At 39.4% G+C, this 13302-nt stretch overlaps 1 protein-coding gene across 3 annotated transcripts in view; it reads left to right on the forward strand.

The window, feature by feature from the left end:
- SPON1 (spondin 1) overlaps positions 1 to 13302 on the forward strand; it is a 253854-nt gene that overhangs the window by 55755 nt on the left and 184797 nt on the right. For all 3 annotated transcript variants that reach the window (XM_019652852.1, XM_019652850.1, XM_019652851.1), the window contains exon 4: positions 10338 to 10471. In XM_019652852.1, the coding sequence (XP_019508397.1) occupies positions 10338 to 10471 (134 nt within the window). The remainder of the gene's footprint in view (positions 1 to 10337; positions 10472 to 13302) is intronic.

Here is a 13302-nt window from a genome sequence, read left to right on the forward strand (position 1 = left end):
CCTGGTGTGTATCCGGCACTGTGATAAGTGCTGAGGAAACAATCGGACAGAAAAAAAGAGAGAGCGAGACGTAGTACCTCATGTAGCTTGCAGATTGGTAGAGAAGTAGACGTTAATCAAGGATTCAAACAGATGCATGTAAAATTAAAAGACAGTCAAAGTGTGAAAGGAGAGGGATGGGTACATGAGAACAAATAAAGAGGGGGTTGCCATAGTGAAAAAAGACAGAGAAGGCTTTTCAGTGCAAAGGATAAGTGAGCCGAGATGCAGGAAAGGAAAGAAGGACGGGAAGAAGGAAAGGAGGGTGGGAGGAGGAAGGGAGGGAAAAAGGAAATTGGAATTGACTAAGCTTTAGAAGAAGAAAATACAAGACTAGCACAGCCAAGTACAGAAAGCAAGGAGGCAGGTGGCACAATATGAGACTACAGAGGTAGGAAGGCAGGGAATTAACTCCATTAAGGATTTAGTCTTGATACCGGAAGCAATAGAAAGCTGTAGAATTGTTCTAAGATGGGAGATATTATCATTATATTTGTGTTTTTAGAAGATTGTTCTAGCTTGCAGTATGGAGAAGAAACTGGAGAAAGGCAAGACAGGGTGTACAAAGACTGGTTAGGATAATTTTATATGTTTTTAGATTTAAAATGATGTAGCTTATTCTAGGGTAGTCGTAGGGATGGTAGTAGGAACTCAAGAGATATTTGGAGGGTAAAATGGATGGCATTTGGCTACAAAGGGTGAGAGACATGGAAGAGGATAATGTCCAACATTTCTGACTGATACAATTGGAGTAGGACCAGGTTAGAAGAAAGATAGTTAAGGCAGTTGTTAACAAGGTAGATTTGAGGTGTTTTTGATCCAAGAGGAAATGCAAGTAGAATATAGAAGGTTAGAGCTACAGTGCCTAGAGCTCAGACAAGCAGCCAAAACTGGAAGTATAAATTTGTGAATTATCTACACAGAGGTAGTAATTAAAAGCACGAGTCAAATGAGATCATCTACAGAGAGAGAATGAAGTCAGAATAAGAGAGGGTTTAGGACTGAGACTCGAGCAATCTCTAATTTAGAGGCCAGTAGAAGAAGACGAGCACCCAAAGAAAGTAGACAAAGAGTGGACAGGGAAGTCGAGGCGGAGGGAGGGCAGCCAGGAGCTATGGCACAGAAACCAGGGAGGAGAGTGCTGCAGAAAGAAGGACTCCGTAGTATCTATTGGGTTAAGCATTGCAGAAGCCACAGATGGCCTTAGCTAGAGCTGTTTTGGTAGTGTGATGTATCCCCAAACACCAGGGATCGGGTTGAGAATGAGTGGGAGGTGAAGTGAAGACGGTTAAGTATACAGCCAACTCTTTCAAGTAATTTTATTATAATAGAAGAGAGAGAACACCATAACATAAGAGGGTTAACTTAATTTTTAAATGGAGAGACTCAAATATGCTTAAAAGGCTAATGGGAAGGATTCAGTTGGGGCAAAAGTTGAATCTGGAGGAGAGAAATGTGGTCACTGTAAGAGTCGGAAAGAAGGGGTGGGGCCAAAGCAGAGATGTAAGACAAGTGAGGCTCCTCTGTTACCCCAGGAGTGAAGCGGGACAGAGTGGATACGCAGATGGAAAAAGGAGGGACTTTACATTGGTGACTTTTGTTTTTTCTCTAAAGTAAGAGGCAAAATAATGCAAGAAGAGTGAAAGAGGAGAGATAGAAGTTGGAGGTTTGAGGAGATTGGAGAAGATTTGAAATCATTATCAAGAGAGGTAAAGTGACAGTTTGCCAGATATACACAGCAGTGTAGCAGGGCAGACTTGAGGCAGTTAATACAGGACACAATTGGCCTTATCATGGGGCTTTTTTCAGCAGCACTGAGCTGCACAGGTGAGACATTCATCTAGGGTTAGGATTTTGTCACATCAGGAAGATAAAATGACAGCGAAGTAAGGGCATTTCTAGAGTATTTGTACGATATATGAAAAAAAAAATTCACAAATAGATTAAAGAAGAGAGACTTGCCCTTCCAGATATTAAATAAATTACAGTATGGAGGTGGGGGTGCAGAATAGAAAACCCAGGAACAACATGAGTGTTTAGGAACCTGGTTGGATGTATATGCCCCATTTGCCTGGGAAAGTTGCTGTTTGGCCTGTTGTCCCAGAACAATTATTAAGAAGAGCCTTTTTCATCCTTGTTTGATAATAAATTACATCATCACTCTATATCTGAGAAAGGTGGCATCACAAAAGAATGGGGGAAAGATGGATTAAATAGTATTAAAAGCAGCTCACAGTATAGGCTTCTGATATCCCATCCAGCATGTAAGAAGCTTGGAAGTTGCCACTCCATCCTAACAAGTAGAAATGAAACAAACTGAGAAGAGCAACAATTCTTTTTAGATCCATCAGAGAAGTGAGGTCACAGGGCAAGCCACTGTCCCCCAAATCGGAAAAATAGACAGTAGGACACAAAACCTAAACTGTAATTACTATATTGCTAAAGGCTCAGTGCAGACAGCTCTGAGAGTTAAAAACTCCAGGGGCACCCAGTCAGTAGTGAGTGGTTGGGGGGTGGGAAGAGGAGAAGGCTGGGCAAAACTTTTGTGAATTCTACTTCCAGGAGCTCTGCCAGGTCTTCACAGTGAATATCAGAGAAAAAAATTTCCTTTTGCTTCTGGCAAGGGGGCGGGGAAAGGGGGCCGAAGGAACCATTTAAATTATGCTAGAGCATTCTATTCTAATAAGTTCTGCCCTCAGGAGAAACTCTTTTCTCAGAGCCTAACCTTCTGGGGTTTCTCAGAGTCTAACCTATCTGGGGGAAGGGAAATGCATAACTCCAGGCCCTCCAGCCATCCTGTCCCATCTGAGGAAGGGGAAACACTGAGAAACATTGACGAAATCCCAATCCAAGGGCAAAAGTCACCAAAAGACTGAGAGACCTAATCAGAGGACTATAGACTGCTTCCCCCTACACACACACTCCTCACCACCACAGTACTAAAGTTCTATTTACCTCAGTTCCTTTTACCCAGTACATCATGTCCACCATGTAATAAAAATCAAAAGGCCTTATAAAAGGCAATAAACAAAACAAAAACAGCATTTGAAGAGACGGGGAAAGCATCAGAATCAGACATGCATAGCAGGGATGTTGGAGTTATCAAACCAGGAATTTAAAACAACCATGATTAATGTGCTAAGGGCTCTAATGGATAAAGTAGACAGCATGTAAGAACAGATGGGAATTGTAAACAGAGAGATGAAAATCCTAAATAAAAACCAAAAAGAAATGCTAGATATAAAAAACCTTGTAACAGAAATGAAGAATGCCTTTGATGGGATTATTAGTAGACTGGGCACAGCTAAGGAATCTCTGAGCTCAAGGATATATCAACAGAAACCTCTAAAATTGAAGCAAAGACAACAAAGACTGAAAAAAACAAAACAAAAACCAGAGCAGAATATCAAAGGATGGGGAGCAACTACAAAAGGTATAACATATGCATAGTGCAAATGTCAAGAGAAGAGAGAAAGGAACAGAAGAAATATTTGAAACAATAACGCCTGAGAATTTCCCCAAATTAATCAAACCAGGAAGCTTAGAAAACGCCGAGATGGGTAAATGCCAAACAACAACAACAACAAAAACCCTACATCTAGGCATATCATTTTTAAATACGGAAAAACAAAGATATGAAAAAATCATGAAAGAAATCAGAGGGGATGGAAAACTTACCTAGAGGAACAAACATAAGAATTATATTCAACTTTTCTTCAGAAACCATGCAAACAAAGAGTTGAGTGAAATAAAGTGTTAAAGAAAAGAACCACCAACTTACAATTCTGTGCCCTGTGAAATATTCCACAAAAGTGAAAGACAGAGATGTTCTCAGACACACAAAAAATTGAGGGAATTTGTTGCCAGTAGACCTGCTGCACAAGAAATGTTTTAAAAGTTCTTTAGAGAGAAGAAAAATAATATAGATCAGAAACTTAGATCTTTATAAAGAAAGGAAGAGCATCAAAGAAGGAATAAGTGAAATTAAAATGAAAACTTTTTTCTTATTTTTAATTGATCTAACAGACAACAGTTTGCGCAAAATAATAACAACGTGTTCAATTCTGTATATTTATAGCTATATATATATATATATGCTTATGTATAAGTGAAATAAATGACAACAATAATACAAGGAACAGGAGGGAAGGATTAGGTATATTTTATTATTATAAGGTGTTTGCATTATCTGTGAAGCAGTATATTGTCATTTGAAAGTAGATTTGGCTTAGTTGTAAATGTATACTCTAGGGCAAATTCTAGGACAACAACCACTAAAAAAAGTACAAAAAAGTATAATTGATATGCTAAGAAAGGATATGTATATATCCTTTCATGTCACAATAGAGGAAACATCTAAAATCGATAATTTAAGCTTTCACATTAGGAAACTAGAAAAAGAAAATCAACTTACATTCAAAGTAAGCAGAAGAAAGAAAATAAAAATTAGAGCAGAAATACATGGAATTGATAACAAGAAATCAGATAACATGCTCAATTAAAACCACAAAAGGCAGAAAACGTGTGGAAGACAAAAATAGGAACAAAGAACAAAGGCGACAAATAGAAAATAGTAACAAATATGGCAAATATTAATCCAACTGTATCAATAATCCTCTTAAATGTCAATGAGTTAATACACCAATTATAAGACAGATTTTCAGAGTGAATAATAAAACAAAACCCAACTATGTGCTGTTTACAAGAAACTCACTAAAGACACATGTAGATTAAAAGAGAATGATGGAGAAAGATATGCAATGCTAACATAATCAAAAGAAAATAGGAATAGCGATATTAATTTCAGACAGAGTAGCCTTTGGAGCAAGAAAATTTATCAGGGGTAAAGAGGAACATTACTTAATGATAAGGGGTCAATACTCAAAGAAGACATAACAATCCTTACTAAGTATGTGCCTAATAACAGAGTGTCAAAGTGTGTGAGGTAAAAACTGATACAGGGGGCGGCCAGTTAGCTCAGTTGGTTGGAGTACAGTGCTCATGGCACCAGAGTTGCCGGTTTGATCCCCATATGGGCCACTGAGTTGGACCCTCCACAGCTGGATTGAAGCAATCCTTGACTTGGAGCTGATGGGTCCTGAAAAAACACACTGTTCCCCAATAAATATTTTCAAAAAATAAAAACTGATAGAACTGCAAGGAGAAATAGATGAAACCACTATTTTAGTTGCAGACTTTAGCACCCCTCTGTCAGAAATAGATAGATCCAGGCCGGCCGAGTGGCTCAGTTGGTTAAGAGCTCACTCAAGAAATAGAGAGATCCAGCAGGCAAAAAATCAGCAAGGACATAGTTGAACTCAACCATGCCATCAATCAACTGGATATAATTGACATTTGTATACTGTTTCATCCAACAACAGCAGATTACACATTCTTCTCAAGCTCACATGGAATATTCACCAGGATAGACCATGTTCTGGGCAAAAAAACACACCTCAACAAGCTTAAAGGAATAGGAATCATACAATGACTGCTATCAGACCACCATGGAATTAAACTGGAAATCAAAACAGAAAGACAACTGGAAAATCCTCAAATATTTGGAGTTTAAGCAACATCTAACTAACATTGATATGGGTCAATGAAGAAATGTCTAGATACATTTAAAAATATATTGAACTAAATGAAAGTAAAACTTATCAAAATTTGTGGATGCAGCAAAAGCAGTGCTTGGAGGAAAATGTATATCTCTGAAAGTATATATCATAATAGAGGAAAGATCTAAAATCAATAATCTAAGCTTCCACCTTAGGAAACTAGAAAAAAGAAATCAAATTGCATTTAAAGTAAGCGGAAGGAAAGAAATAATAATTAGAGCAGAAATCAGTGAAATTGAAAATAAAAACACAATAGAGAAAATCAACAAAATCAAAAGCTGGCTCTTTGAAAAGATCAAGGAAACCTGTAAGACCCCAATCAGACTAAAATAAGAGAAGACACAATTTACTAATATCAGAAATAGAAAAAGTAATTCCACAGACATTAAAAGAATAATAATGAAGTATTGTGAAGAACTCTATGCCCGCACATTTGGTTACGTAGGTGAAGTTGCCCAATTCCTTGAAAGATACAATCTACCAAAACTCACACAAGAAGAAATAGACAATCTGAATAGGCCTATATGTAATAAAGAAACTGAATCAATAATTAATAACCTTCCAAAACAAAAAGCACCAGTGTCGGATGGTTTCACTAGTGAATTGCATCAAACATTTAAGGAAGAAATTATACCAATTCTCCACTCCCTAACTTATTTTATGAACAAACATCACCCTAATACTAAAACCAAACAAAGACATTGCAAGAAAACTACACACCCGTATCTCTCAGAACAAAGATGCAAATTTTCTCAACAAAATATTAACAAATTGAATCCAACACTATATAAGAATTATATACCACAACCAAGTGGGGTTTATTTCAGGAATGCAAGGCTGAGTCAACATTCAAAATTCAGTAAGTGTAATCCACCACATCAAAAGGCTAAAGAGAAAAAAATCACATGGTCATATAAATAGATACAGAAAAAGCATTTGACAAAATCCAATACCCATTCATGATAAAAACTCTCAGCAAACTAGGATTAGAGAGGAATGTCTTCAACTTGATACAGAACATCTACAAAAATAACCTATAGCTAGTATCATATTTACTAGTAAGAAAATTGAGGCTTTCCTGCTAAGGTCAAGAGCAAGGCAAGGATGTCCCCTCTCATCACTGCTTTTCAACATCATACTGGAAGTCCTAGCTAATCCAACAAGACAAGGAAAGGAAATAAAAGGTATACAGGTTGAAAAGGAAGAAACAAAACTGTCTTTGCTCACAGATAACATGATTATCTATGTAGGAAAATCTGAAAAAAATTGACTAAAAAGTCCTGGAACTAATAAGTGGTTATATTAAAAGATTAACAGGGGTTGGGGAGGGAAGGATGACTAGGTAGAGCACATAAGATTTTTAAGGCAGTGAAACCATTCAGTATAATACTACAATGTACAATACTACAATGGAAGACACATACCTTTATACATTTGTCAAAACTCATAGCATATAAAGTCTGACAATTAAGTTCGCAAACTCATCCTAGAAAAAGTGCTACATACCTCATTGCTGAATATCACTAAGGTCACCTTCAAAGTACTCCCCCTGGGAAACTATACACCAATGCCAGCACCTAGTCCACCCCTCAAATCAATTTTGGAACTCTTTTTCTGGAATGACCATCAGAGCTGTTGTCATATTACCCTTGATGTCCTGAATGTCATCAAAATGTCTTCCTTTCAATATTTCCTTTATCTTCGTGTAAAGAAAGAAATCATTGGGGGCCAGATCAGGTGAGTAGGGAGGGTGTTCCAATACAGTTATTTGTTCACTGGCTAAAAACTCCATCACAGACAGTGCCGTGTGAGCTGGTGCATTGTCGTGATGCAAAAGCTCCTTCAGGACCATTTTTTGCACACATCTTTCTCATGACAAGATTTTCAGTTAAGATTTTCCTAACTGTTTCTCTTTCGATGTTTACTTGGTCTGCTATGCTTCTCACAGACAGCCAACGATTTTGACGCACAGTTTGACAAATTTTTGCAATGTTTTCATCAGTTCTACTTGTTACTGGCCACCCTGATCCTCTCTTCATCAATGACGTGTTCTCTCCCCTCAGAAAAACATTTAATCCATTTGTACACTGCCATTTTCTTCATGGCATTATCCCCATAAACTTGGACTAACACATCCCTGATTTAACTTCCACTCTTGCCAAGTTTAACAAGAAATTGAATGTTTGTTCGTTGCTCTAATTCAAGCTCAGACAATCTCATGACAGCACAGAAAAACACACAACAACAATAATGAACACCACTCAGCAAGACACCACCACACGTCGACACAAACACAGCTGTGAGACACTGATATACCAAGGTTATGAAACCTTACAGAGCTGTTTGCACAGCGCGCACGGTGGCAAGTTCACCAATTTGTCAGACCTCGTACACAACACCAAGAGTAAACCCTAATGTAAACTATGGAAGTTGGATGATAATGATGTGTCAATGTAGGGTCGTTGATTATAACAAATGTAGCACTCTCGTGCTGGATGTTGATAATGAAAGAGGTTGCACACGTGTGGGGACACCAAGTATGTGGGAACTCATTGTACCTTCTCAAATTTGCTGTAAACCTAAAACTACACTAAATAAATAAATAAACGTTTAATAATTTTTTAAAAATAGCTCACAGTATGGAGAAAATTCAGTTGGATCCCTATTCCACAATTTTAAAAACTAAATTCCAAATGGATTGAAGACCTAAATGTGAAAGGTAAAATTATAAAGCTAGTGGAAGAAAATATTGGAGAAGATCTTCATGATCTCAGTTTTTTAGGCAAGACCACAGACGTGGAAGCCATAGGAGAGACACTGATGAATTTGACTAGGGGGAAGTTATTTCTGTCAAATTAAGAATTCCAAAAATAAAACAAGCCTCCGAGTGACAGGAAGATATTTGTAAATGATGAGGGATTCATATCTAGAAAGTGCTGCAAATCAGCAAGGAAAAGACATCTGGCAAAGATTCTGAGTAGGCCGGTCACAGAAGCAACCTGGTCAGTTTGTGAAGAGGAGCTCAAATTTGCTCGTATTAAATTAAAACAAGATACTACTTTACTCCCATCAGACTGGAAACTCTTAGAAAGACCAGCAATCACAGTACTGGTGAGGGTGTGGGGAAATGGGAACACTGGTGCACAGCTAATAGAATTAAAGTAGGTCTAACCATTCTACAGAACCAGCTGGCAGTACCTAGTGAAATGAATGATTATACCTACAACCCAGCAGCCCAGCAATCCTGCGACGTGATTTACATCACTGAGAAACTCTCATCTGGGTTCACAAGTGGAGCTGCATGAGAATCTTCATTGCAGCAATGTTTATGGAGGCAAAGATCCGGAAGTCAGCTAAGTGCTTCTCCGTGGGAGAGTGGATAAGTAAAATGTGGTCTATGCATGCAGTGGATTACTAGGCAGCAGTCAGAATCAATGAATTACATTCACATATAATACCATTGACGTATCCCAAAAGCGTAAGGTTAAATGAAAGAAACATTAAAATACTCACAGAACGATTCTATATAACTTCAAGTAAGTAATATATATACACACACATACCCAGAAGGACAGATATTAAATATTTAGGAGTAGGTGCTAAAAAGAGGATGGAAATAGGAGTAGGGTAAAGAGTATAGAGATAAACAAAAGGTACTAGAAGATTGCCTTTGCATTGTCCAGTGATGAAAATATGATGAACTGAGGAGTGCGATTGAATTTTATCTGCTGTGCTAAAAAGAAGAGGAATTCTTACAAGTAAAAGAAATACAATGTGGGTATAATGATCTCATTAGATTACATTTGAAGATTAAATGAGTAATTCAGAGAAAAGCACTTAGTTTAGTGCGTGGCACATACTAAACACTCAATGACTGCTATCTATTAATGTTATTAACACTCTCATGACACAGCTGCTCCCAACCAACTGGAGTTGGCACTTAAGACCAATAGGATTCAGATGATTTCCCCCAAAAGATCCTTCTAGGTCTAATAGTCTATGGTTCTATTAGATGGTTAGGCAAGTACTGGCAGCAGACCCAGAAGCAAACAGGAGAAATGCTGAAAGCAGCCTTGGGAGATGGGGATGGTGACCAGCTTTTTTGCAGCGTCATAGGGAACCTCGATGGCTAACTTGGGAGAGCACTAAATATAATGCACCAATTAAGAAAGTAGAGACTGCACAAGTAAACAAAGCTCTGAAGCTGGGGGACTTTATGTACTTTGGTAGGCTTCCTCCAAAGGGATATTTTCTTCTAACATTTTAATTTCAAGTTATAAAATTGTAGCTGAATTACAACATCCCACTATACAGAGAGTGTTTGCTTTGGATTTTTCTCTTCCCTCTCCTTCCCTTCCTTCCCTGAAGTGGGACACAGTTTATCTTAGTGCTACGAACAAGATCATCACCTAGTGGCCTGTTCCTCCAAGTGCTGACACAAGATCCTGGTCTCAGAGAGCACAGGGGAGCCTGTGCCAAATCCTTGCCCTCATGTTAATTCAACAAGCATTGACTGGGACTCTGTGCCAGGCGCTCTTCTGGTGTCTGGGGATCTAGAGCTGCTAACAGAAAATGACAGGTTTAAAAATAAAATTAAGCAAGTGTCAACTCGGAAACTTTAAGAGCCTTCCCAAAGCGAAGCGCATTTTAATGTGTTTATTTTCCGCTGGTTTTCCACAGATCATAGATGAAGAAGAAACACAGTTTATGAGTAACTGCCCTGTTGCGGTGACTGAAAGCACCCCGCGGAGGAGGACACGGATCCAAGTGTTCTGGATAGCGCCACCAGCAGGCACGGGCTGTGTCATTCTAAAGTAAGTGAGCCTGGAACTCTTGTAACGCTTTACTCCCCTTCCCTGTGGTCCATCAAAGACTTCATGGTGTGGGTGCAGAAAGCAAAGTGGCTTTGCTGGGTCATCAGGCAAGTTGCATCATTTCTCTACCCTGGGTGACCTCAACTCTAAAATAAGACGATGGGCCATCATTGGTGAAGGGCTATACAAGAATCATTCGCCTGAATCTCTATTTTCATCCAATACAGTAGTTGTCCTGGCCACTCTATCTTTCTAGAGATAATGATACTAGGGCTGGTTAAGAAAAATGACAAGCCAGGTGAAGGTAATTTTTGACTTCCTCCAACTGGAATTTAATATCTAGTACCCTAAAACTGTGCAAGGCTGACTGGAGACCCAACGGTAACCTCTATTAGCCTCCGGCTCTGCTTTATGATCCTATCTTCTCCCTTCTCCAATCAAAATTGCCCTCGTGTGCCCCTTCCTTTGGGGCCTCCTGAGCCTCCTTTTGGTGAGTTACAGTGGATGATAAGAGGTGTTAACCAGCTAATAGTTTTCCTCTGAAAGGTAGCCATTATCTCAAACCAGTGTCTGAAATTATCTGCCATAGAATGGTGTTCAGGGAAATAAATGTAAAGAGGTGGGCAGGAAATTAACTTCTATGGTTAAATAAGTTCAGAAAATGCTATATACTGTATCCCTTTCTTGCAGATACACAATATAGATCAGCATATTGAAAGGTTTGCAGTGTTCTGCTAAAAGTGAAAGCTGTGTAACTTGGTTTTATCCAGTATTTCCAAAAGTTATTTGACTGCAAAATTTTTTTTTTTTTTTGCTGAGACATCTATTGACATTCACCAATTTGAGAAACAGGAATAATTTATTTCAAATAGCCTTAAAGGCTGCATAGAATGATGGTGAGCATTTTAGGATTTCAGACAGACACATAGTCATGGGTAGATGGGCCAGGCTCCAATCCCAGCATCCAAGAAGCCATTTCCCCATAGAGGTAGGAGCTGGGATCTTCCCAGCTATCTTCTTTTTTTAAATCCCCTAAGGCTTTATTTATATAATTGGTTCATTTGTCTGCATCTCTGGCAGTTGAACATTTCAACAGATTTATAACTGTGGTTAACTCCAGCCCAGCCCTGAGGAGAGGCTGATAGGAAGCGTTCCACCTAGGCACTCCAGTTCCCGTAGTTTCTGGACTCAGCTGTGCCTAACTTATGGACCAAAGCCTACAGAGATCTCTGGAAGCCTCTGCCCGTTGTCCAGATGCAGCCCTGCCTTTGTTTGGCCGCCCTTTGCTGCTGTCTCTCTGGGCACTGTTTGCTTCTTTCTTAGTTTAATGCAAGCCGAGCATCCGTCCTCAGATTCCTTGAGTAGTTTGGCTCTTGGCATTAATTTACATTGGTGATTTTTTTAAAGAAAATTCAGCAGTAGAACTTTTTAAGCAAAATCTTATATATAGACCCCAATATAGAACATGTACCTACCATCTAGCTGAAATGTGGGAGAAGGCCTTGTGGAAATAAACAAAGATCACTGAAATGAGGACAAACAGAGGCTGTTTGATTCAGAGCTTTCTATATAGCAAGGGAGTCAGCTGCCATCATTCGCTTTTCGCAGCGACTCAAAGGCAGGCGAGGAGTGGGAAAGCTTTACAGTGAAAAGGAGGGAAGACTGCAGGTGCGTTCTGACTGGAGGCCGTTGGCATGGGAAGCTGGGGGTGGGCTAACTAGAAGCAAAGCGTCTTATGAGATTGGTTTGGAGAGTACATTTGGCTCACTTTGTTTGGTCCTGAGTTGGAAACAGAGGAGGCAGCAAGGGCAAAAATTAGAGAAACTGACACTCATCCACCAAGACCTAAACTTTCTGGGCTGATACCATGTCTCCCTGAAAATAAGACGGGGTCTTATATTAATTTTTGCTCCAAAAGATGCATTTTATTCATTTATTCATGTACCGAAATCTACATGTATTCAAATGCAGTCATGTCTGGCTGACGATCTTAACTGGCATTTATTTTGGGGTAGGGCTTCTATTACAAGCACCCTGAAAATCATGCTAGGCTTATTTTCCAGTTAGATCTGATTTTCGGGCAAAACACAGTAGTTGCAGAGGTTATGGTTTGGCTTCCCAGGCTAGTTGCTGCAGAGGTTGGTGGTGGTGGTGGTGATAGGGCAGGGGGTGGGGGGGGTGGGGGCGGGGTTAAGACTTCTATTGTCATTGTCATATGTGACCTGGCCACTGTCCATTAGTATGTTCAGCCTCTCAGGCTGGAGACTGGGTCTCAGCTTTGCTTTCTAGTACCCACAACCCTGCCCATGGCGACCCTATCACTCCACAGAGCCTGGGGCTCTGAAGAAGAAAGTTGGAAAACATCAGATCTTTGTGATGAGTCATCCTGCTCTAAAAACTCTTTCCCTCTGGCCTGGATCTCTGATTTCCTTCGATTTCTTGTTTTCACAAACCAGAAGCATTTGATCTTCCTGGTGGAAGCCGTAAAGGCATCTCTTGTTTACCCATTAACAATGAATATATGTGAACTTATGTTTATTTATCAACAGTTAACCAATGTGCATTCACTCATTCTTTCAACAAACGTGACTGAGCGTCTATCTGCACAGTCATCCAGGATAGACAGGTAACTGAGGTATGTTCATTCTTGGCTCTTGAGGTTCTCATGGGCCAGATGGAGGAGAGAAATGTTCAGCCAACACTCTCTATGTACCAGGAGCTCAGCTGCACATCTAGTATCTAGTTTAATCTTCACAACAAACTACCCCATTTTACAGATCTGGAGTCAGGTCCCAGGTTATTGGGCAAGTTTCTTGAAGTCACACAGCCAT

This window comes from Hipposideros armiger, unplaced genomic scaffold (assembly GCF_001890085.2).
Source record: "Hipposideros armiger isolate ML-2016 unplaced genomic scaffold, ASM189008v1 scaffold_188, whole genome shotgun sequence".
NCBI lineage: Eukaryota > Metazoa > Chordata > Mammalia > Chiroptera > Hipposideridae > Hipposideros > Hipposideros armiger.